At 45.3% G+C, this 25,330-nt stretch overlaps 1 protein-coding gene across 1 annotated transcript in view; it reads right to left on the reverse strand.

Annotated features, from left to right (window-relative positions):
* Positions 1-7,059: 7,059 nt before the first annotated feature.
* Tmc2 (transmembrane channel like 2) overlaps positions 7,060-25,330 on the reverse strand; it is a 39,044-nt gene continuing 20,773 nt past the window's right edge. The window contains 12 exon segments of the mRNA XM_048347433.1: positions 7,060-7,313; positions 9,138-9,249; positions 10,252-10,330; positions 12,364-12,489; positions 13,444-13,683; positions 15,007-15,074; positions 16,427-16,555; positions 18,184-18,333; positions 19,722-19,901; positions 21,113-21,301; positions 22,069-22,216; positions 24,039-24,181. Coding sequence (XP_048203390.1) covers positions 7,096-7,313; positions 9,138-9,249; positions 10,252-10,330; positions 12,364-12,489; positions 13,444-13,683; positions 15,007-15,074; positions 16,427-16,555; positions 18,184-18,333; positions 19,722-19,901; positions 21,113-21,301; positions 22,069-22,216; positions 24,039-24,181 — 1,782 coding nt within the window. The 3' untranslated portion in view covers positions 7,060-7,095.

Below are 25,330 nucleotides of genomic sequence, written 5' to 3' on the forward strand. Positions count from 1 at the left end.
CGGTCACGCGTTCTTTCATTCCCTAAGTTCTGCGCGGTAGAGCACAGTGAGGTCCGGGAAGCCGGACCCAGGTGGGCCCTGGCGATCGTTCCACACCGAAACGCCGCCGAGCCGGCTTCCGGCTGCGCGAGCCGGCCTCAGGATTCCTCCTTGTGCTTTTCTACCCCTTAGTCCGGATCTCCCGCCCGGGGTCTCCCTCTCCACCTAAGGCCCCACCCCATTCCCGAGCTCCAGGCCGCGCGGTCGGCGTCTCTTCCGGCCGCGCGCGCGGGGCCGGAACGCGCATGCGCACGGCCTGCGGGTAACATGGCTCCTTGTCGCTTTCCTTGCCTTGGAGACTTACTGCTGCCGCCATCATCATCATTTTCTTTTTTTAAAGTGAGGGCTGCAGGCAATAACGTAGGAAAAGAAGACGGTCCTAGGTTTCCCCGGGCCGGCTTACTTTCCTGGCTTTGCGGGCCACGTGTTGCTCACCTGCTGCCCTGGTCCTAAAATTCTTTGTGTCAGGCAGTTCCGAATGAATGGAAGCTGCTGTTCCTGTCTTCTAGGTGACTATTTTAAAAACTACTTTTGCTTTAAATAACTAAATAGGGCTATAATTCCCAAACTTGCCTATCCTTAAGTAATGTGTGCCCTGGTCCATTAATCATTCCAAAGGGATTTAGAACAATACCTTCTCATAACTATGTAAGTCACAATCTTCATGTATTTTATTTTCTTAAATCATGCAGTGACTTGACAGATTTTAAGTATTCTTTTTGTTAATTGTACTCAGATTAAAATATGGTTGGAGAATCATAAAAGCCTCAGAAACTTACTCACAGATGTTAAGTAGTTAACACATACTGACAATCATGAGCCTGAATCTGTTACTGCCTTTTATGCTTTAAAATTGAGTTGCAAAATTAACCTGTTTACGTACTGTTGTGCCAAGTCAGGAGACCACCACCAAGAAGACCACCAAGACTCAGACATTCCAAAATGCAAAAGCAAGGCAAGGCTTTATTTAAGCGAGCTGCAACTCGGGCCTCGTCCTACCCACCCACACAGTGGAGGTTAGGAGGGAGCCCGGAGCTGTGATTATACAGGGCTTATAAAGGCAAAGAACAAAGTTACAACAATCAGGTGTTCCAGCAAGCAAGATTAGGATACAGGTACAAATCTGATTGGCTCAGTGTTCGATTCTAGGGGTGGTCAGAGTTAAGCATTCCCAGCGATTAGAGTTCTAGATGGACTGGGCCCTAATGGGCTTGTCCTGGGTCTGCTCACAGGGCCTGCTTATCTTAGGTTCGCGTGGTAAAGTGGGGTTTGCGTGGTAAAATGGGGCCTGACTTCAAAGTCTGGCACTTCGGTACTTTAGTGTGTTGAAGCTCTAAAGCATAAACATTTAAAATGCCAAAGTAAATGGAAATGATGTAGTGGAAAATATTAATGTAATGAAAAATAGTAATGCTGTAACAATCTTAAATCTTTTTTTTTCCCCTTTGCCAGTCCTGGGGCTTGAACTCAGAGCCTGAGCACTATCCCTGAACTGCTTTTGCTTAAAGCTAGCACTCTAGCACTTGAGCCACAGTGCCACTTACAGGCTTTTCTTTTTCTTTTTCTTTTATAGAAGTGGTACTAGGGTTTGAACTCAGGGTCTTGTGCTCTTAACACTGAGCTATGCTTCCAAGTCCTTTATAGAACTGTTTGTTGTTTTGTTTTGGCCAGTCTTGGGGCTTGGACTCAGGGTCTGAGTACTGTCCCTGGCTTCTTTTTGCTCAAGGCTAGCACTCTACCACTTGAGCTACAGCAGTACTTCTGGCCATTTTCTGCATATGTGGTGCTGGGGAATTGAACCCAGGGCTTCATGTATGCGAGGCAAGCACTCTTGCCACTAGGCCATAATATCCCCAGCCCTGGCTTTTCTATTTATGTGGTACTGAGGAATCAAACTCAGGGCTTCATGCATGCTAGGCGAGCACTCTACCACTAAGCCACATTCCCGGCCCTTTGTCTTAAATCTTACTGAGAGTTGGTTGCAGATGCTTATCCACTAGGAAGAGACTTTCAAGTGGGACTCAGAATCCATTAATTCGACTAATCCACTATCATCAGACCTTAGCCTTCTGAGTAGCTAGGATTACGTGTATGAGTCATCAGCACCTGGCTCCAAATAGACTTTTATAAACCTGTGGTTTAGACTTTTCCCAGCCATTTCCTTTTCTCTTTCCTCTTCTCTCCTTTTCCCTTCCTCCTCTTCCTTCTTTCCTTGCTTGCCTGCCTCCTTCCCCCTCCCCCTCCTTTTCCCTCCCTCCCTTCCTCTCTCTGTCTCTTCCTTCCCCCCCTCTTTCTCTTTCTCTCTCTCTCTCTTTTGCTTGTCTGACTGCCTGCTTTCACATGCCTACTTCAGACTAGCCCCTGGGCCTTTGCATTCTGTTCTGAGGTATGATGATCTCAGCCAGATGCTCAGTGTCTTGCAGCTCTGGGCTTCCTTGCTCCAGGCTTTAATTGGTTCCATGCTGTTTAGTGCTCATGTATTTCCTCATTGAAGTACAAACAGGCTTTGGAATCACCTGCCAGCACATAGTGAGAACTGGGTTCATTACCAGAAGGGTTCATTACTATAGACACTTGGGTTGTATATCCTTTAACTGAAATGTGTGGGATCAGGGCGTTTCAGAGTTCAGATTTATTTTTTTTTTGGGTGGGGGGAGGAGGGTGAATTTGGGAATATTTACATTTATATCTAAGGGATGGGATACAAGGCTAAACACAAAATGTACTTATGTTGGCCTGGAGATTATTTATTTATTTATTGCCAGTCCTGGGCCTTGGACTCAGGGCCTGAGCACTGTCTCTGGCTTCCTTTTGCTCAAGGCTAGCACTCTCTGCCACTTGAGTCACGGCACCACTTCTGGCCATTTTCTGTATATGTGGTGCTAGGGAATCGAACCCAGGGCTTCATGTATTCGAGGCAAACACTCTTGCCACTAGGCCATATCCCCAGCACCACTAATTTATTTTTTTGAGTCAGGGTCTGATGATATAGTGCAGGCTGTCCTCAAAATCAAGATTTCGCCTCCTCAGTTCAAGGACTACAGATATGTACCGCCATGTCTAGCTTGGAGATAGGTTTATTTTATTTATTTGTGCCAGTATTGGGGTTTGAACTCCGGGCCTGGGTGTTGTCCCTTCACATTTTTTTTTTCACGCAGGGTTGATACTCTGCCACAGCTTCAGGCTTTTTGCTGATTAATTTGAGATTAGAGTGTCATGGACTTTTCTGTCTGGGCTGACTTTGCATTGAGATTCTCAGATCTGTCTCCCGAGTAGCTAAGATTACAGGCATAAACCACCTGTTCTTGGCAAGATGCTTGTTTAGATCATGTTTGATTGCCAGTTTTTATTTTTTAAAATGCTCATGCTGGGCTGGGGTTATGGCCTAGTGGCAAGAGAGCTTGCCTCGTATACATGAAGCCTGGGTTCAATTCCCCAGCACCACATATACAGAAAATGGTCAGAAGTGGCGCTGTGTCTCAAGTGGCAGAGAGCTAGCCTTGAGCAAAAAGAAGCCAGGGACAGTGCTCAGGCCCTGAGTCCAAGGCCCAGGACTGGCCAAAAAACAAAACAAAAACAAATAAAATGTGCATGCCAAATGCACATGTGTTCTAGTCTTTTACTTAATTTTATTTATTTGTTTTTTGTTTCTGTGGTACTGAGGGAATTGTATCCAGAACCTCATGCCAGCTAGGCAAGCATTCTACCACTAGCCTGCATTCCCAGTCCTGGTTACCTGTTTTTTGCCTCAATCTGTAACATGAAGCCAGATGTAGTATTTTTCACTTGGGATGTCAGGTTGTCACTCAAAAATTTTTGAATTTTGGAGCATTTCAGATTTTGTATTTTCATATTGGACATATTTAACCTATACTAAGCATTTTGGTGCTTTATTAACCATTTCATTCGGTCCAGCGTCGAACTTCTGGAGAATGTGTCAGTACTTCTGACTCGGGGCCAAATCTGCTGGTGGCTTGTTTTGTTGGATTCAAGAATAAAAACATGGGCTGGGTACTGATGGGTCACACCTACATGTTTAGGAGACTGAGATCTGGAGAACTGAGGTGCAAAGCCAGTTAAGGGAGAAGACTCTTTTGTGATTCTGTCTCCAAAATAACCAGCAATAAGCTAGAATAGAGTCAAGACTCAAATGATAGAGCACTAGCCTCTCAAGCAAGCCAGGTAGGCATGAGGCCCTTGAAGGCAAATGATGGAGCAAGCCAATGAGGCCATAAGGCCCTGGTTCAAACCTTGATACCAGCAAAAATAAATACAAGAATTAAAAAAAAATGGGCTGGGCATGATGGTGAGTGCCTGTAATACCACCTATTTGGGGGGTAGAGGTAGGGAGATCTTAATCCAGGGCTGACCTAGGCAAAAGTGGGAGATGTTGTCTGAAAAACAAAAGTCATAAAGGACTGCAGGGGTAATCAGAATTCATGAAATCTGACTTCAGATACATCAGTCATGTGAGTCTGTAATCCAGAGCTCAAATGTGGTGGTATAGAGGCTGACTGGAAAGTGTGGCTTTAGTACTCGTAGACTTCATGGCTAGAGGGCTTGGGAGTAATTCATAGGTCAGTGTGTAGATGGAAAAGCAGAAATAAGAACCAGTTAGAGGTGTAAAATTCAAGTTGATCAGTAGTTAGACAAGACTGAAGATGCTAGAAAGTTAAAATCTAGAAGATAAGCTTTGAATGAAATGATAAGTTGTTTACCTCAGATCAGATTTTTTTTTTTTTTTTTTTTTTTTTTGGCCAGTCCTAGGCCGTGAACTCAGGGCCTGAGCACTGTCCCTGGCTTCTTTTTTGCTCAAGGCTAGCACTCTGCCACTTGAGCCACAGCGCCCCCTCTGGCCATTTTCTGTATATGTGGTGCTGAGGAATCAAACCCAGGGCCTCATGTATATGAGGCAAGCACTCTTGCCACTAGGCCATATTCCCAGCCCCTCAGATCAGATTCTTGATTGTCCATCAAACAGTTTAATTGGAGCTTAATGTGGAGGTGGTTGATGTGCAAGACAGATTGACAAATAGGTTCCTACTGAGAAAACACCCCACCTGGGTAGCCGTTCTGAGGGGGCTGCGGGTTTCCCAGGTGTGCTTCAAGCTGCAAGCCAAGTGGCTCCTGAACTTTTTTTCACTTCTGTGTAGAAAAGATTATTCACTTTGGGGAAAGGATCATATGTTAAAATCACCTGACATTTTTCATTTAGCCAAGCCTACAGCTGTCATTTTGGTGTAAATTGAACCAGAATTTTTGCTTTGGGCAAGATTATTGAGACTGTAAATAGAAGGTACAATTTAAAGCCCTCAGCTTCAGAGAAGGAAATTGCACAAAACCACCACCAGATGGCCACACTTCACTCTTATTTTGTGAGTGAGAAAATTCTCATCAAATTTCAATGGGGTTGAGCACTGCTGGCTCATACCTGTAATCCTAGCTACTCTGAAAGCTGAGATCTGAGAATCATGATTTGAAGCTAGCTTAGGCAGAAAGTCTCTGAGACTCTTATCTCCAATTAACCAGCAAAAAGCTGAACTGGTGGTGGAATTCAAGTGGTAGAGCACCAGCCAGGAAAAAGCTGAGTGAGTGGTGGAGACCCCAAGTTCAAGTCCTAACACACACACACACACACTTGAAAGGACTTCTAGCAATTCGAGTCCTTTCTCAAATATGGAAAGAAAGTCCCACAGCATTACTTTGTCATGAGTTACACATATATACAACATTATATAGACATAGAAGGAGAAATCTCTTGGAAAGGTCACTTAACCCCGTGGTCTTCTTTTTTTTAAGGCATTGAAGACCTGACAATTTCTGAAGCCCAGACAATACTGAGGAATATAGGGCAAGCATTTTGTTTAAAATGGAGACTGGTCATGTCTATGCCTATGACAATATCTGTTATATGTTGTATACTTAGAATAATGTTTGGGGGCTGGGGATATAGCCTAGTGGCAAGAGTGCCTGCCTCGGATACACGAGGCCCTAGGTTCGATTCCCCAGCACCACATATACAGAAAACGGCCAGAAGCGGCGCTGTGGCTCAAGTGGCAGAGTGCTAGCCTTGAGCGGGAAGAAGCCAGGGACAGTGCTCGGGCCCTGAGTCCAAGGCCCAGGACTGGCCAAAAAAAAAAAAAGAATAATGTTTGGATTTTTGTAGTTTTACCCAAATTGTGAAATCTTCACGATGAAATTTGGAATTTTTTGTTTGTTTTGGTGGTATTAGGGATTGAACTCAAGGTTTCATGCTTTCTAGGCATGTGTACTATCATGTGAGCTAAAAGAAGCCCAGATTTCAAGCTCTCAGACTGGCAAAAGACAAAAAAACAAACAAAACCCCCACTACATTCAACTTTTCTGTTCTGAGCAATCTTTAAGTTTCCTTCAGTTAGATCAGGAGAGGTGTGGCATCCACTTGCTTCTAAGTCTTGCTGCTGAGGCTCCAATGAATGTTTTGAGCTTCGTTGGCCTTAGCTTCCTTCCCTCGGGCTGGAGGCCGGGGTATTACCTCCTTTCCCACTTATTATGAATAGACTTGGGCTTCTTTGCCTTTATTTCCATTGCTTCTTGGATCTTTTATTTACACCACCTCATCTCCTTTGGGGAGAGGTGATGGTCACAAAAGTGAGCCTTTCTGCATTGCCCTCTAAGTTAGTGGAGCTGCAGAAACCTGGCTCCCAACAGGTGCATTATGAAGTTTGTGAGGGGAGTTGTTCTGACCCAACCCCCCTCCTCCCTAAGTCTGGAGCAGAGGGAAACCACTAGCCAGTGAGGCCCAAAGCTGCCCTAACCAAGACATTGGCAAGAACAGTTAGTGCAGGGAAGGCTTCTGCTCCAACCCATTCCCACAAGCCATGGGAAGCATTTGTTCTTTTCTTTTGGTGGCCAACAAGGGCCTGAGACCAAGCAAGTAATAAACGACTCGTCCTAAATAAGAAGAAAGAGAATGTGCCTATGTAAGAAAGGCAAGGAGAACACCAGTTTAGGGGTGTGTGAGAAGGTGGGACCTGAGTATCAGTCTCAGGACCTGGACTCTGTCAGTCCCAGTTGTCAGCGAGGAGTCCTCCGAACACTCTTTCCAGTGGCTGACCTGAAGGGGTGGGTTTGAGACTGGGATTGTCCAGCCTCTGGTTTGACCCCCAGAGGCTGAGGTCCAGGGAAATGTCTGGAGGTTGGCTGTGGGATCTTCCTGGCAGAACTGGAGGTTGCAGTACTACCTGTCTTCTTGTCCGGGGTTTGGCTTTGGCTGGCAGAGGGCAGTGTGGGCTCTGGAAAATGAAGATAAGAATGATGATGTGGGAGATGTTGTACAACTTGAACTGGACATTCTGGAGCCATCCTGCAGCCATTAAGTGGGGAATTCTTTTACTGTCAAGGGTCCTTTGGGTATTTATAAGACCATTCATGAGCCTAGGTTCATTAAATTTCATTTTTAAAAAATCTAGGTTTAGCCAGACACTGGTGGCTCATGCCTAGCTATTCAAGTGGCTGAGAGCTGAGTATTGCAGTTCAAAGCCACCTTACGCAGGAAAGTCCATGAGACCCTTATCTCCAGTTAACCAAAAAGCAGGAAATATTGCTGTGACTCAAAATGGCAGAACACTAGCCTTGGGCACCAAAGCTGAAGGACAGTGCCCAGGCCCTGAGTACAAGTTCCAGGACCTGCATAAATAAATAAATGCAGTAAAAAAAGGAATAAATCATATAATTGTTAAGAAATTAGAACACAAGCTGGGCACCAGTGGTTTATATCCATTATCTTAGCTTCTCAGGAGGCTGAGATTTAAGGATCATGATTTGAAGCCAGCCAGCAGGAATGCCCATGAGACTCTTACCTTCAATTAACTATCCAAAAAGTAGAGATGTGGCTCTATTGGTAGAGTGTCAACTTAGAGTGGGAAAAACTTTAGGGGCAGCACGCAGGTCTTTAGTTCAAGCCCCAGTACTGACATAAGTAAACACTTTGGATGGTATATAAGTGTACACAAATGTATTAACTGAAATGATAAATTCAGGGAACTCAATACAGTATAATTCCTAAGGCTAATCATAGTTCAATAAAATAAACACCAGGAAACAGGTAGTTGAAAGGGGTGGAGTTGGGATCAAGGGGAGGGAGTAGATGAAGGAAGAGAAGGAGAGAGGGAAAATGCAGTCAAAATTCAATGCATACCCTACAAAATCAAGAAAAGGGAGGGAAGGAGTGGCATTGATCATGATGCATTGTACTGGGCTGGGAATATGGCCTAGTGGCAACAGTGCTTGCCTCCTATACATGAAGCCCTGGGTTCCATTCCTCAGCAACACATATACAGAAAATGGCCAGAAAATGGCTGTGGCTCAAGTGGCAGAGTGCTAGCCTTGAGCAAAAAGAAGCCAGGGGCAGTGCTCAGGCCCTGAGTACAAGGCCCAGGACTGGCAAAAAAAAAAAAAAAAAAAGACGCATTGTACTAATAAACTACTTTGTTGAATGGCAACTACTTTGTACAACAACTACTTAAAGATTACATATATGTATATATAATTTTAAAAAAGAAAAGAATTGGAACCTTTGTTAAAAAAATATTCTAGCTCTTAGATTCAGTCATTTCTTGGTATCTTGTTCAGTTCTCAAACCCAAGGCCAACATTACCACATGCTGACAATGTTTAACTTAAAAGTAGAGATGATCCCAGGAGAATGGAATCACCTCAGAGGCTCTCTCAACTTGACCTTTCTTCCTTCCTGAGTTGCAGCTGGTCTGTGATCACTCCTCTTCAAAGTTCCGAGACACTTTTCTTGAAACTTTTTGTGAGTCCTTTTTCTGTAGCAATTCCAGAGTTTCTCTCTCTTTCTCTCTCAAAGAATACCAAACTTCTACTACCAGTGTGTATTCACTGAGGCGTTCTCTGTGCTAGGAATTCTGTTAAGCACTTTCTCCTTTTGTGAGGGAAGTAGGTGCTATGTTTAGTCCTGTACTAACTTCCCAGATTCACTTAGCTCATCATCAGCATTCGGATTCCAACCCCACATCAATCCAATTTCACATTAAATGTTCTTGATAACTTTCCATGTGGCCTAGTAAAAAGCCATCATCATGGAAAAGAATTTACCTTCTTTGGTGAGTTGCAGCTGGGTGTCATTTTGGGGACTGTGTTTTGGTATGTCCTCTGAATTGCTGGCTTTACGTTTGACAGATTTGTGGCTCTTCTCAATTTCACGAAGCTGTAGGGGAAAAAACTCACAAAAATAACCTGTTAGACCCAGCCAAGAACTTAGGTATCTGATGCTTAGAGCCCAGGGGAGTGAGAAGTAGAGAGTAGAGCATAGAATTACGTTTTCAGTTCTTGCTGACTACCTTCAACTACTTGTAATTTGCTCTACAGCTAATTGGAGAGCAAAACTTGAGGCTGTCAGGACACATAGTACTCAAAGGAACAGCTAAACTTTTGATCTTCTATTTAAATGGTTTTATGTATATCCCTCCCAACCTCCCCTTTCCCTTCCTTTTCTTAATTTTGTAGCCCAAGGAGGCTAATCCAATGAAGATGTGGGTAGGGAACCAGCAAGACAGAAAAGATTGTTCCAGAAGAGGGATAGAAAACGCAAGAAGGACAGGGCTTAAAGAGGGTGAGGGTCTGATCTTTAGGTTGTTTGTGTCAGGAGAGAGCAGTCAGAAGTCAAGGTATCAGCTGTGACATTGAGAAACCCACTCGTGTAAGGGGGACTCAGGAGAGTTCCCCTCTTAGGCCAAATGGTGCAACAACCTACAGTCCAGACATTTCTCTTAGTAGTTTTGTCTTTTAGCTCAGAACTGAATCCTTCTGGGCTGACTTTGAACCAGCATCCTCAGATCTCAGCCTCCTGAGTAGCTAGGATTACAGGCATGAACCATCAGTGCCTAGCCCATCTTATATTATTAGTTTGACTTTGTGGAAATTGTTGAAGTACTGGATTTATTATGTATGAGCATTGGCCTATCCCAATGCACTTCTATTCTTTAGCAGCATTTCTCAAAATTTCTCATTATGGATTCCCAACAAATTGTCACAATATAAGTATATGCTTTTGTGGTTCATAAGGTGGCTTCCTATAATATAGGTAGTTGGGGATTTGGTTTGGAAGAAAACCAAGGAGACATTACAACCAGAACCACAGAGAAAAGTAGGAAGAAATAGAATCATGACAGCTTTTTACCCTCTAGGTTGAAATTTCCAATAGACTCACTGCTTGGATTTTCTTCCTCAGCTGGGTATTAGCTCGGGAAAGGCTTTTTGAAACTGAGTTCAGGTAGTAGATGGCCAGGCTGCAAGAAAAAGCATGCTGCTTGTTGTCCTGCAATGTTGGAAAATGCCAAGAGCTGGAAACTTTCCCATGGGAGTGAAGATGGGGCTCTACTGCTGGCGCAGTTGAAGGAGGCCCTGTATCCCAGATCATCTTCTCAGCATGGATAGGGTCCTGGACATCCACTACTGCTTCTCCATTTTATTGAATGTGCGCATGACCTACATAATCTCTGTCTCTGACAGTGCTCATTAAAGTTTGTCAAAAGGAATTGCCACTCTTCTGGTAAATCTGAAATGGGGAGGGACTGGTAGGTTTCTGTCTACAGAAGAAGCTGGTCATGGTTTTGGACACCTACCCTTCCTGTGCCAGGCTCTTTGTCATGTGTATGTACACCCCATTATCTCATTGGTTTTGATGAAAACTCTGTGGACAGCGAAGGATGACCCCCATGTTTACGGGGCATACCCAGGAATTCAGAGAGGTGAAATAAGTTGTCCAAGATCATCCCACCCCTCAGTGTTCCTTGGAATCTTTCTACTGTCTTCTTCTACGAAGCTTTTCTACAAAGATCTTTCTATAATGTTTAAATCCTAAGAGAAGAGAGATGCTGCATGATTGCCTAGCAACATAGCTGCAGATGCCCTGAAGGTCTCTACACAGAAAGCATTGGCATGTCTGGATTTTAGAGTCTAGCTCCCACTGGCTGACTGGGTGACTAGTGTCCTTTGAGGCTGCAGCCTGGGCTTCTTCAGGCTGTGTATTGTACCATCTGGGGTGGGGGGTGGGGAGGGACACAGCCAGAACACCACCTGAGTTGGATGCTCTGCTTTCTGTTGCCTGTGAATTTTTAGGCCATCCTTATTAGTCACTTTCCTCCATGAATCTTAAGCTTCAGTTCTTCTAGCCTGGGTTTTTTGAACCTTTCTTCTCAAGGTTGGGTGACCTTATTAGTGCTCTAGTCAGCCGGAAATCCGGAACTACATTGTTCTTGGAGCTATACATGGGCCTGAGGCTGTCATGTGACTCCAGATCAGGGACTCACAGGACTGTAGAGAGATGGATGGGAAAAGAACTGGAGAAGGAGCTGATGTCTGCTTTGTGAGGCCTGCCCTGTGCCACTTCTCTGTGTCACTTCCCATTAGCCATTAATCAGAGGTCAGATTTAACAGAAGCTTTAAAAGCAAGGAGAGGGCTGGGAATGTGGCCTACTGGTAGAGTGCTTGCCTAGCATTCATGAAGCCCTGGGTTTGATTCCTCAGTACCACATATACAGAAAAGGCCAGAGGTGGTGCTATGGCTCAAGTGGTAGAGTGCTAGCCTTGAGCAAAAAGAAGCTAGGGACAGTGCTCAGACCCTGAGTTTAAGCCCCAAGACTAGTTTAAAAAAAAAGCAAGGAGGGGCTGGGGATATGGCCTAGTGGCAAGAGTGCTTGCCTTGTATACATGAGGCCCTGGGTTCGATTCCCCAGCACCACATATACAGAAAATGGCCAGAAGTGGCACTGTGGCTCAAGTAGCAGAGTGCTAGCCTTGAGCAAGAAGAAGCCAGGGACAGTGCTCAGGCCCTGAGTCCAAGTCCCAGGACTGGCCAAAAAAAAAAAAAGCAAGGAGATCTGGACACTGGTGGCTCACACTTGTAATCCTAGCTCAAGAGGCTAAGATCTGAGGATCACAGTTTGAAGCCAGTCTGAGCACAGAAGTCTGTGAGGCTTTTATCTCCAATTGATGACCAAAAAAACCTGAAGTAGAGCTAGCTTTGAACATAAAAGCTCAGGGACAGTGCTCAGGCCCTGAGTTCAAGCCCCAGGACAGAGACATGCCCCTCATGCACACTGTACACATGCAAACACACACAATTGAGAGATTGTCAGGCACCATGCCTTTCCTTGTCTCAGTTTCTAGCTCCCGCCCCTACTCAACTACTTGCACCTGACTCTTTCTCTCAGGGAACTTGTTTCTGGGGAATCTGGTAGAAGAAAGGGAAAGAGAAGGACCTGCCCAGGAAGTCTCAGTTGTAAGGGAAGGTTCCAGCCACAGGCTGTGGCCAACTTACAACATCAGCAGGATGGCTGGGATGATCAGGCCTGGATTGGCGAGGAAAGCAAAGATCTTGCCTAGGAAGGTTGGGAAATCATTTTCAATGGTCTCCTGGAGGACGTCGTACATTCTGTTTTTCCCACTGGAAAGAAGGGTGGACACATGAAGCATGCAGCAGCGCTACAAGGTATACCTGCCCCACGGCTCTGAAGCTGCCACTGCTTCCTGGCAGAACCAGACCTCTGCTCCAAATAGACTGCAAGGAAACAATGTCCTAGGAAGGGCTGCCACTTTGGCGCAGATGTATAGCTGAGTCTGAACCCTAGCTCTCAGCTTCCTGTCCTTGGTACCTACTTCTCAGCCTTTCACTTTACAATGGTCTTCACTATATGATGCCTCACTAGAAAATGTGTTTTTTTGGTCCCATATACTCTTTATTCGTGTGTGTGTGTGTGTGTGTGTGTGTGTGTGTGTGTGTGTGTGCTGGTCCTGGGGCTTGAACTCAGGGCCTGGGTGCTGTCTCTGAGCTTCTTTGGCTCAAGGCTGGCACTCTATCACTTGAGCCACAGCACCACTTCCAGGCTTTTCTGACTAGTTTATTGGAGATAAGAGTCCCGCAGACTTTCCTGCTCAGGCTGGATCTCAGCCTCCTGAGTAGCTAGGATTACAGGTGTGAGCCTCCAGCGCCTGTCTTCTTTATTCTTTTAAGAGGTAAGGTCTAGCTATGTTGCTCAGGCTAGTCCTAGACTCTTGGATTCAAGTGATCCTCCTACTTGGGCTTCTCAAATAATTGGGAGCACAGGTGTGAGCCACCACACCCAGCTTTCTCACACTAATAGGAGAAGTTTCAAGGCCAATATGGAGCTTCCTGGCATAGAAAAAGTTCCCCTGAGGCTGATAAAATGAAAACTTCACATATTGGGTAGCATAGAACACTTCCATCCTTGCAGAAAACTCTCATGAATGGCACTGATGATTTCCCCAAAGCTCTATGATCCCTTACAAGCTGACATGAAACCAGAACTGGAATTCTGATCCCGGCCCTGTGAGCAGATTGCCCCATGAGTACTGCTCCCAGGCACCCGAGACTCTGTACCTGAATGGACCGCAGTCAAAGGAAGGTGGGAGGGACATGATGGTGTAGGCCACCGGCAGGAGGCTGAGGAAGAGCACTAGCAGCAGCAGGCCCATGTAGAAGTTGTTAGACCGGGAGGCTTTGAACACGCGTTCATGGGGCACGTTGCTGCTCATCACTGCCCAGCACTGGAAGTACATGGAGGTCAGCAGGCGTAGGACATTAATGCCCAGCAATCCTGGAGCATAGAAGGAGCCCATCCTTGAAGGGCAGAAATGGGACACCTGGTTGGCCTGGTAGCGAGAGAGGTGAGGAACTGCTGATAGAAGGAAATCTAAGCTGCTTTTCCATAGGTCTCGATAGTAGGGATCTCCCATTACTGAGGACATTTGTCACTCAGGTGTAGCCATCCAGTCCTCAGGAGAATGACACTCTGAGCCTTTCTGGCTTGGACATTGGTCAAGGTTTTAACCACACTAAACTATTTCCACATGGTCTCCACAGACAGCATCACCGTCAGGCTTTCCTTAACATCTCAAGTGTCTTTGTCCCAAGTTACGCAGCCTTCTTTTTCACGCTCTTTCTAAAGGAGAAAGTTTGTTTAGCTGCTTCCCCCTCTGTTTCTCCCTCCTTTTCCATTCTTTTTTTTTTTTTTGGCCAGTCCTGGGGCTTGGTCTCAGGGCCTGATCACTGTCCCTGGCTTCTTCTTGCTCAAGGCTAGCACTCTGCCACTTGAGCCACAGCGCCACTTCTGGCCATTTTCTGTATATGTGGTGCTGGAGAATCGAACCCAGGGCCTCATGTATATGAGGCAAGCACTCTTGCCACTAGGCCATATCCCCAGCCCCTCCTTTTCCATTCTTTCTCTTCCCTTCCCTTTTCTCTTTCTTCCTTCTTTCCTCCCCGCCCCCCCCCCCATTCTCCCCTCTCTTCTCTGTCTAGCTTTGCTTTCAAGTAGCACATGGATGAGTCAGAAACTGTTCTGGTTCTCATCCAGCCTTGCCATCTATTTTTCACGTGAAAGAGGGAACTCAGAAGCGAAGGTGGCTTATCCAAACCTATGATTCTAGCCCTTTAAAAAAAATAATGGGGGCTGGGGATATGGCCTAGTGGCAAGAGCGCTTGCCTCATATACTTGAAGCCCAGGTTCGATTCCCCAGCACCACATATACAGAAAATGGCCAGAAGTGGCGCTGTGGCTCAAGTGGCAGAGTGTTAGCCTTGAGCAAAAGGAAGCCAGGGACAGTGCTCAGGCCCTGAGTTCAAGCCCCAGGACTGGCAAAAAAAAAATAATAATGGGGCTGGGAATGTGGCTTAGCGGTAGAGTACTTGCCTAGCATTCATGAAGCCCTGGGTTTGATTCCTCAGCACCACATAAGGAGAAAAAGCTGGAAGTGGTGTGGTGGCTCAAGTGGTAGAGTGTTAGCCTTGAGCAAAAGGAAGCCAGGAGGAAGCCAGGAGGAAGCCAGGGACAGTGCTCAGGCCCTGAACTCAAGTCCCAGGACCGGCAAAAAACAAAAACCCAACTTAATGAATTCTAGAGTCCCAAAATTAGTTGATCCATAGATAAAACAGATAACTCACCAGATCATTCCTTGATTGAAGATCAAACCCAGCACATTTCCACTAATATCAAATTCAGCATATGAAGGCTGGGGGAGGGGGAGAGAGAGAGAGAGAGAGAGAGAGAGAGAATGTTAAGTGGTATCAGCCAGTCAATTGGCCAAACCAATGCCAATCTTTTCTAAAGAGGCTGCTATGTTGATTCAAAAGAAATCTGATGTTTCTTTGTCAGGTTTTTGCTTGTTTGTTTGTGCTGATACTAGGGCCTGGGTGCTGTCCTTGAGATTTTTTGCTCAAGGCCAGCACTTTGCCACTTGAACTCATGCCACTTCTGGTCTTTTCTGTTTATGTGGTGCTGAGGAATTGAACCCAGGGCTTCATTCATGCTAGGCAAGCACTCTACCACTAGGCCACATTCCCAGCCCAAAAGAAAAGTTTTGAGATTCCCAAAGCTAAAACTTTTTTTCCCAATAGAAACTGTTATCACTTTCTACCTTTTACAGTATACAGGCTGTCCCTATGTTCCTGTTCCCTAAAGGAAAACTTGCTGAAATTATAAATGAATATGAGGCCAGTTTACCAAAGATGTCATCCTGTCTGAGCACCAAATGCTTTCACCTGTATTCTCAGACATGGTTATGAAGTCTTCTGTGGCTGGGTTGAGTAGGCTTGTTTAAAACTGTGGTTGTACTAAATGAAAAATGGATGACAGACACCTGTACTGAGGCCTTTACCTGTCAGACACCTAGTGTGGACCAGGATGAGGGCTACACAGGTAATCAAGCCTTCCACCAGGAGCTCAATTAAGGGAGATTCCCTTCCCCTCCAAAATCAGTGGCTGATCAGTGACCAGTGAGGTGCTGTACAGAGACGTGCATAGGACAGATGAGTGGGCCAGAGGTCTGGCAGATCATAGAAGGTTATTGTAGACCTTCTTGGCATTGATGACATGTTTGGAATGAGCAGTTTGCCACCTTGGTAAGGAAGAAAAGAAAGTAGAAGAAACAAGAGCCCAAAGAAATTTCTCAAAGTATAATCCAGAAGACAGGACACTGGCTATTGTGTTTCTGGTGTGTTTCAGGACTTGATAAAACATTCACATCCATCCTAGGATTTCAGCCTCCCTGATGAGAAATAATGTCACTCAGGCATTTTCCACTAAGCATTTGCTCAGAACTGAAGTGTGTGGTCTGCCTTTCCCCAAGGCTGACTGCTATGATTGCCTGGGTAAGGTCACAAGGGGAAAAAAGCAGAATCGCTTCTACAAAGGCAAAGAGGGCCCTGAAAGGAAATAAATGTAAGTACTGCACTACTTCACGGTGTGGAGATTTGCATTAAGCATCCAAAGAAATAAGGTGCACCAAAATTCATCCAAGAGGAAGTATCAAAGAAGGTGGTTAGAACATCTTTACTGCAGAATGTATATGAAAGGGTAACCTACAAAACCAGCCTCCAGGTCCCAGCACCAGCAGTGATTCATGAACCGAACGAAACAAGCCCGCAGGAAATCCCCCACCAAGATGGTGATGTAGGTTACCAGCATGTCCGACACTGTCAGCCTCATGAATTCCTGCAAGAAGAAACACAAATAATGGGTGTACTCAGGGTTTTACCTTGCCTGCTTCTCCCACTCATTGCAGACACACAAACACTCACCTGAACCCATGGCTATAACCTTCTAGTTCTCTCTCATGTTCTCTTTTTTGTTCCAGTCCTGAGGCTTGAACTCAAGGTCTGGGTGCAATCCTTGAACTTTCATGCTTAAGGCTAGTACTCTACCCCTTTGAGCAACAGCTCCACCTCCAGGTTTGTTGTTGTTGTTGTTGTTTTGATAGTTAATTGGAGATAAGAATCTCACAGACTTTCCTGCCTGTGCTGGCTTTGAACCAATATCCTTAGATCTCAACAACCTGAGTAGCTAGGATTACAGGTGTGAGCCACCAGTGTTTGGCTACCTTCGAGTTCTTTATACAAAGTGGTGATGTGAGAAAGGGTCTCAGACTTTGGAGGATGCTTAACTTAAGTCACAGTTCTACACAGTATTCATTGCATGGCACTGGAATAATCTTGGAACATCCTTTATTTTTTGGTGGTATTTGAGTTTGAACTCAGCCAGGGCCTATTACTCTCGCAAGGCAGCTTGTAAGCCACACCTCTAGAATCTTATGCTTGGTCTTGCCTGGTCTACTTGTGCTTCCCCATTTGGCTGAGTGTTACAGATGTGTGCCACCACACTTAGCCATTTTTTTTTTTTTTTTTTTTTTGGCCAGTCCTGGGCCTTGGACTCAGGGCCTGAGCACTATCCCTGGCTTCTTCCCGCTCAAGGCTAGCACTCTGCCACCTGAGCCACAGCACCCCTTCTGGCCGTTTTCCATATATGTGGTGCTGGGGAATCGAACCGAGAGCTTCATGTGTAGGAGGCAAGCACTCTTGCCACTAGGCCATATTCCCAGCCCCGAAATGGAGTCTCTTGAACTTTTATGATGGGTCTAGCCTTGAACCATGATCTCCTGATCTCTACTTCGTAGGTAGCTGGGTTTATAGACTTGAGTCTCGTATCTGGCTTCTGAGAACATCCTGGAGATGATAATGATATTGCTCCTGTAGGGTTAACAAGAAGCCTGGTGATTGTGTATGTAAGTTGCCTGGTATGTTGGTAATGCCCAGTATGTAGTGATTGTTATTACTAGGATACTCAGGCTTACAACCTGCTCTGAACTGTCACTTGTCCCTTCTAAGATTGAATAAATGTGACCATCAATTCCTGGGGACCACAGCTGGCTCTTTTACCTCCTACTAAATAAGATTTTTTTCCTTGGTATAAATAGAGATCAGTAGATTGGTAGGCAGATAGATCTGGAAAGATCCAGACTCTATCACACTTTCTTTTTTTCTGTACTGCAATTTGAACTTAGGGCCTCATGCTTTTTAGGCAGGCACTCTACCACTTGAGTCATGTCTGCAGCCTCCCATCACAATATTTAAACTAGAAATAGATTTTGGAGTTCTTAGGGAGCACAGGATTTGCTTTCCCTCATTTTATACTTTCTAAGATGATTAAGAAGTACATGTTAGAAGAATGGACAGTTGATGAGTGTTTAGGGTTATTGCTTAGCTGGAAATACTAAGGAAGCAAAACAAAGAACCAAGATGGAAAGAAAACAAGGGGTCATCTTTGTAGAGAGTGAAATTACTCACAATGCCCACGGCTGTCTCCCAGCAAGAACCCCGGGGCACATCTGCAGGGTGCAAGGGTGGCCGGGGGACACTGTCATTCCAACCTGAAGAATTGTAATAGTTAAACAGGGTCCATTGAGTGATGTTCTTTATTGTTTCTTCATTAGAAAGCTAGAACAGAAGATGGAGATGTGGGGTTGGAAGGAGCCAGCAACAGTTCAACTCTTTCTACAGGAGCAATTAAATTTGCGAATGCTATCATCCTGCTATCTGGACTCTGCCTCCTGGATAGTCTTTTTGGAGGTCCTCTCTCCAGGCTTTCAAGTCCTTGGGTTTTTACTGTTACCTCATCATTTCCTCTAAATAAGCACCCATCTACTCACCCACACCCCCCCCACCCATTCATCCACCTGTCCACCCATCCACCTGTCTAGTCATTAAATACTTTTGAAAATGATTTATTCCAGATCTATTTTGGGCATATCAGGCAGTGGTGACCCAGGAGTAATCAAGAGAGTTGAGGCTTCTCTCAGGAAGTTCACAATCTCATAAATGATGGAGATGAACAGAAAGACAATTATAAAACAGAGTGATCTGAGCTGTGGGAGATTTTCTCTGGAGGCTGAAGGATGTCCACGTTAGACAGTGGGTGGACCAAGAAGACTTCCTGGAGGCAGTGGCCTTTGGCCACAAACCTCAGGAAGGATCAGTTAAGTAGTCACAGGAAGAGAGAGCTAAGAGAGAATTTTGCCCCATTGAGACAATGTGGTTCAGGAGGGTGGGACAGGCTCCTGGGGTATGAGGGAAGGAACAGAATGAGGAAAAAGGCCACAGTCAATCAATTCCACACTTAGAACCTTCCAGTAGTTTCTCATTAATCTCAGGAAAAAGTTCCTGCAGTACAATAATGAGGACAGAGGACTGGGGAATATTTATCATCTGGCCTTCTCCTGTCCAGTCTAATTTCTCACTTCTTTCCCTCCTCTCCATTCTCTAGCCATCCTTAATGCCCCTGTGGCACCAGCGCTTCCCCCTGCCTTTCTAACTTCTGCTAAGATTCCTCAAGGTGAGGTCTAGACCACCTTCGATGCATTTCCATGCTGCCCTGGACTTGTTCTCCTCACAGCACATCCCACATCATCCTGTCAGGAGTTAGCCTGCCTCCCACCCCAGAGCATGAACACATCCAGAACAGGACTGCATCTTGCTCTCTGCTGTACCTCAGGACCTCACGTAGTGGGTGCTCCACACTTGGGGAGCCTCGGTGGACCACAGAGTCAATGACGGCTTATCACCTCTACAGGATATTGTTTAAAGCACAATATAGGAAAGGGTGTAAATAAAATATTACATGAAAAAAAGACAACCTAAGAAAAAAGTCAGGAAAGAATCGCAACAAAATATTGGCATCTGTGGTCACTGAGTCATTGATTATTTTCATCTTCATTTTACTTTTCTAAACTTCCAACATTTTTTCCTTAATGTATGTTATGCATAGTGAAAAATATTTTCTTTCCAAAGGGAATATGGTGGGTAACAGGCATTGGTGGAGCCTTTACCTTGAGGTGGACATCATCCATCAGGGCCAAGAGAAACGTGTATAGGTTTCCCAGGAAGAGGGCGAAGATGCGCCCCAGCTGCCACTTCAGCCCAATGCGTGGGTGGTAATTCTCTAGGGCAGCAATGGTTTCGAACAGAGGAGGGCAAAACATCCCAAGTAGAGACATCACAATCTCCACCTGAGAAATCCAGAAATCCTGGGTTATTTGCACTATTGAGCCTACCTTGCTTGGCCCCTACTCCTGTACCCCATGGCCATCCCTCTCCCTCTTTGGTCTCTAGGTATGCCCTTGGGCTTCCCCACCTTCCTGTGTGACCTTGGTTAAGCCATCAACATACCCTGGACAGTCCGCCCATGCCCATTATAATTCCCATGGTACTGGCCGCTCTCCTGACTGTTGCAATAAAAACTGATTTAAAAAGCAAATTTTCTTTGAGGAGCAAATGAGTTAACATATGGGGTAGTGCTTGGTGTTCTACAGAAGTGTGAGTTAGGCAGGAATCACCGTGGTAGCCCTTAACTCAAGAGCATCAGAGATAGGAAATTTAGGTCATAGAAGGGAACCAACAGTAGGGGTTAGGAGTGTGGTTAATGCTTTGGCATTTTGAGCTAGCTGTGTGTGTGTGTGTGTGTGTGTGTGTGTGTGTGTGTGTGTGTGTGTGTGTGTGTGTGTGTGTACTGGGGCTTGAACTCAGGGCCTTGAGCTCTCCCTTAGCTTTTTCTCTCAAGATAGGCACGCTACCACTTGAGTCACACCTCTACTTCCGGCTTTTTGGTGGTTAATTGGAGATTAGAGTCCCATGGATTTTTCTGCCTGACTGGTTTCAAATATTCATCCTCAGATCTGAGCCTTCTGAGTAGCTAGGATTACAGGTATGAGCCACCTGCTCTGGGCTGAAGCATCATCTTTTAAAATTGTTGGTATTAGGACAGTTGGCTACCCAGTTGATTGACATGTTAATTATATTCCAGTGTTATATACTTACTAATCTCAGCTCCCAAAGTCTAATAACAGACTTCTCTGTTCAAGATGTTCAGGCTACTTGAAAGTGATGTGATTTTACTTTTTTTTTTTTTTTTTTTTGGCCAGTCCTAGGCCATTAACTCAGGGCCTGAGCACTGTCCCTGGCTTCTTTTTTGCTCAAGGCTAGCACTCTGCCACTTGAGCCACAGCGCCACTTCTGGCCATTTTCTGTGTATGTGGTGCTGAGGAATTGAACCCAGGGCCTTATGTATACGAGGCAAGCACTCTTGCCACTAGGCCATATTCCCAGCCCTGATTTTACTTTTTATAACAAGTCCTATAATACAAACTTTCAGGAGTTCTGCCGAATGGCACAAGAACCAGTGATTCCAGCATTTGCCCTCTACCAGTGATGTCCTTCTTACCTCATTCCTTTCGTACCAGCTGACATTCTGCATTTTGGAGAATTCCTGGGATCGCTTCACTACAAAGTAAATAAGGTATCCACTCCCACACAAGCAGCAGATGATGAGAAAGTTGGCCAGGACACGAAGAAATCTTGTCAGATGGACATTTTCTTCTTTGTTACTCTCTTGTTCATCCACTATTGATTCCTTAGGGTGTGCAAAGGAGATGTGACTAATGTCAGGCCAGGAAGTAACAAGAACCATGCTTGTTGGGTCTCTGAGCATACTACTTCCTTGTATTTCCAGAAATAAATAACAGAGGGGTGATGGAATGCCCTGTGCCCTGTGAAGAGTTATTTTCATTAAAGAAATAACTGTTATTGTTATTATTGTATGTGTACTTGTCCTTGAGCTTGAATTCAGGGCCTAGGTACTGTCCCTGAGTTTTTCTGTTCAAGGCTAGTGCTCTACCACTTTGAGCCACAGCTCCATTTCTAGTTTTCTGGTAGTTAATTGGAGATAAGAGTCTCCTGCCCATGCAGGCTTTGAACTGTGATCCTCAGATCTCAGCCTCCTGAGTAGCTAGGATTACAGGCATGATCCCCAGTGCCTGGCTTAAGGCTAGCACTCTACCACTTGAACCACCTCTTAGGTGATTCTACCATGCAGAAAACATTGGCAAATCTTGTTCCAAATGAGTCCCTCCATTTCTTCCCCAGAAAGCAATTTCATGAAAAAATAGACAATTTCAGATCCTGGCACCCAGGATTCTTAGGAAACATGGTGGGTACCTGCCATGAGAAGTTTTTCTAGAAGGCTTGAGAGCTGCACTTGTGTGATGGATAAAGCTTTTTCCACTGATTATTTGTAGATTTTATTTCCTATGTCTTAGCTCTGAGAAATTTCCCAGACACTAGAGGGACCCAGAGTTCCCCTGCCCCTTAGGGAAGTGGGAGCTACCCTGGGGTGACTACCTTGAAGCTGGTAGTAATGGAGGCATATTTGTTGTCTGCTGTCTCTGAATTCCCAATCAGGTAGTCCCAGCTGGTGAACATCTTGAAGCTGAAGGTGAAGTTATCATTCTCTCCCTCGCCTGTGCTCCCCTGGGTATTGCTGGCCATCCTGGAGGGAACAAAGCCCCATCAGTGTGCCTGCCCTGTTTCTGCTATGTTACCCTGAGAAAACCTTGGCCTATATCTTGGGCAAGGTATTAGACTTCTAATGAGGGAATAAGCTAGAGAAGAACTTGAATCAAACCAGCATTGATGATAGCCAGAGCACTCCCTGCTCCCCCACAACCAAATTCACAGTCCCCTGAAAACACGCATGACTTCAATTGGACCATAAGGAGCCTATGGGATCCAGGACCCTTGACCCTATCCTCTGTCCTTGCACTCAATTTCCTGTGGCTCGTGTTAACAACAAATATGCCTGCACGTTATTTAAGGGGACTCCCCTCTCAAGTCATTTATTTTCTTAGATAACATGTCTATTTCTCTCTGATATAAAACCTAGCAACCCCTGGAGAGGTTGATGTGGCCATCAAGTAACACATCCTTTTCTAAAGCAAGTTTGGCTTGAAGAACTTAGAGCCTTCTTTGTTATCCACCTGTTCCATCCTACCTCTTCATGCTCATGGGAGTTTAGCCCTGTGTAGCTAGCTGTGAGCATCGCACTATTCTAAGCAGGGGCTTTGTTGATACCGTAGGGATTTTGTGTTCCTCCCTCATTTCTTTTTACCTTTGGCTCTTTGTAGTTGCTATTCTGCAAGACTTGAGCTTCTTCAGTCTATCATGAAAACATTCTCTCTGCTTATGAAGGATCAGAGCAGGCAAACACACACACACACACACACACACACACACACACACACACACACACACACACACACACCACTAACATGAAGGCCAAGACATCAAATCAAGCCTTCTGCTTGTTCTTTCTCTTTTGTTTAATAGTACTAAGTGGCTAGATAGCATTTCATGCTCACTGTCGAGTGCTGGGCAGGGTCTTGTGAGCAGCAGTACTCCCTCCTTGAGAAGATACAGTAGAAAGCCTGGCCAAGCCCTTTCAAGAGTTTTAACCAGGCTTTGAGAGTGCTCAGGAGACACAGCTACCCATGCCTTGGGAATGGAGGACCCTTGTGGTTCTTCTGAGGGGCAAATGAGCTCTGGTGGTCAGTGTCCCACAGAGGATTGTGATTCTCCCCCCACAAGCTCTTCACAATGGTGGATGGGTCCCCTGGTCCCTATGAAGGTAATTCATGAGCCTGGCCAATTTCTTTTCTAAGAGAGTATGAATGAAGAGGCCTAGTCATAGTGACAGGCAGATCCCAGGCTAGAGAGGCTATGGTGATCCATCACATGTGTATTTGCTTAGTATAAATTCATTGTTTTTTAAATTAATTTTTAATGTTTTTAATTAATTAACTTATTGCCAAGCTGATGTACAGAGGGGTTACAGTTTCATATGTAAGGCAGCGTCTTTTTAAGTGCTAGGCTTAGTTCTAACTTAGAATCTAAGTTTTAGAGAAAAGCAATAATGAGCCTAGCAAACCCTCCAGCCTCACTTTACCAGATACCATATTCTCTCTCGAGCCATTCTGGATTTGTGGCAGTTTGGGGACACACAAGAATGTTTGCTGCCTGAGGTCCTTTGAACATGTTCTTCCTTTGTCTAAAATCCTGCACTTCAGACTTTCAGTATGGCTGACAATTCTCGGCCTCATCTAAAGGTGTTTCTATGTCATTTCCCAGAACTTTCCATATTACGTGGCTTACAGCTTTTGTACCCACACTTGATGATCTGCATTTTCTTTGTGTCTTTGTTTCCATGGTTTCTTCCTAAGTGCATCATTAGAAAGTAAGTAGCCACAGTGGGACCTACTGAAAGACTGTTTATGTGAGGAAAAGTCTAAATTTGTTTAGGAGACAGTCATACTTACGATCTAATGACAATCATCAGGCTGTAGCCGAACACGCTGACCCCCACCATAAAATAAGCCATGGGCAGCCTGTACCTTAGCCACCCAATAGTCCTCTGGTTGTTGTAGTAGCCATAAAAGAGGGCAGAATACTTGATGTAGCCCTGTGGGACAGAAAATGCATATGCTCAGCGTTTGGAAGTTCAGAGCACATGGTCATCAGACACTTCCATTCTACCAAAGATTGGGGTCTCAGAGTTTAACCGAGTCTCAGGGGACAAAGGAAGAGTTCTGGTTATTCTTGTTCTTCCTTCTACTTCTCTAGTGGCTCCAGAGTCCTTCCTTCCCTTTCTTTACACTTCCTTATCACACCAAGTGCATGGGGATGTGGAGGGAGGGGAGACCACTGTGAGCTTTGGGATGACATTAGGGGATAAAGGTTGTGTGCTTGTCTGTGTCCACACTTGTATTTAAAGCTCCCAATTGCTTCTGAACACCATGCCAGTAATCCTAACTAGTCAGGAGGCTGAGGTCTAAGGGACATAGTTCAAAGCTAGCCCGGGCAGGAAAGTCTATGAGACTCTGATCTCCAATTAGCAACCAAAAGAGCCAGAAGTGGAGTTATGGCTCAAGGGAAAGAGTGCCAGCCTTGAGCAGAAAAGATCAGGGACAGGCCCTGAGTTCAAGCCCCAGTACAGATACACACACACACACACACGAAAATACAGGGCTAGAGATGAGGGAGCTGCCAGGTAGTGGGCTGTGACTTGTCAGTCCTTCCATTTGGGAGTGGTAAGGTAAGAAAATGGCTGAGGTAAGAAAGTGACAGGGCCAGAGTTGCATTTAGATAGTTCTCTCTGGGAGCAGAGGGAATGGGGATTTTAAGGGCCACAGATAGGCAAGAATATGGGGGAGAAATTTCCCACAGCTCTCCGCACATAACGGGAGCTTGCTCAAAGCAGAGCTCTACGAAAAGCATTTTATCTAACTCTAGGATCCTGCTTGACGAAAGCACTAGTTTTTCAATAATAAAGATGTTGTGGGGGTGGAGGGGGGGGCTGGGAATATGGCCTAGTGGCAAGAGTGCTTGCTTCATATACATGAAGCCCTGGGTTCGATTCCTCAGCACCACATATATAGAAAAGGCCAGAGGTAGCGCTGTGGCCCAAGTGGCAGAGTGCTACCGTTGTGCAAAAAGAAGCCAGGGACAGTCCTCAGGCCCTGAGTCCAAGCCCCGGAACTGGCCAAAGCAAAACAAAACAAAAAAGATGTTGTAGGAGGCAGAGCTGACTCCATCTTGATTAGGGAAACAT

The sequence above is a fragment of the Perognathus longimembris genome, chromosome 6 (genome assembly GCF_023159225.1).
Source record: "Perognathus longimembris pacificus isolate PPM17 chromosome 6, ASM2315922v1, whole genome shotgun sequence".
NCBI classification, from domain to species: domain Eukaryota; kingdom Metazoa; phylum Chordata; class Mammalia; order Rodentia; family Heteromyidae; genus Perognathus; species Perognathus longimembris.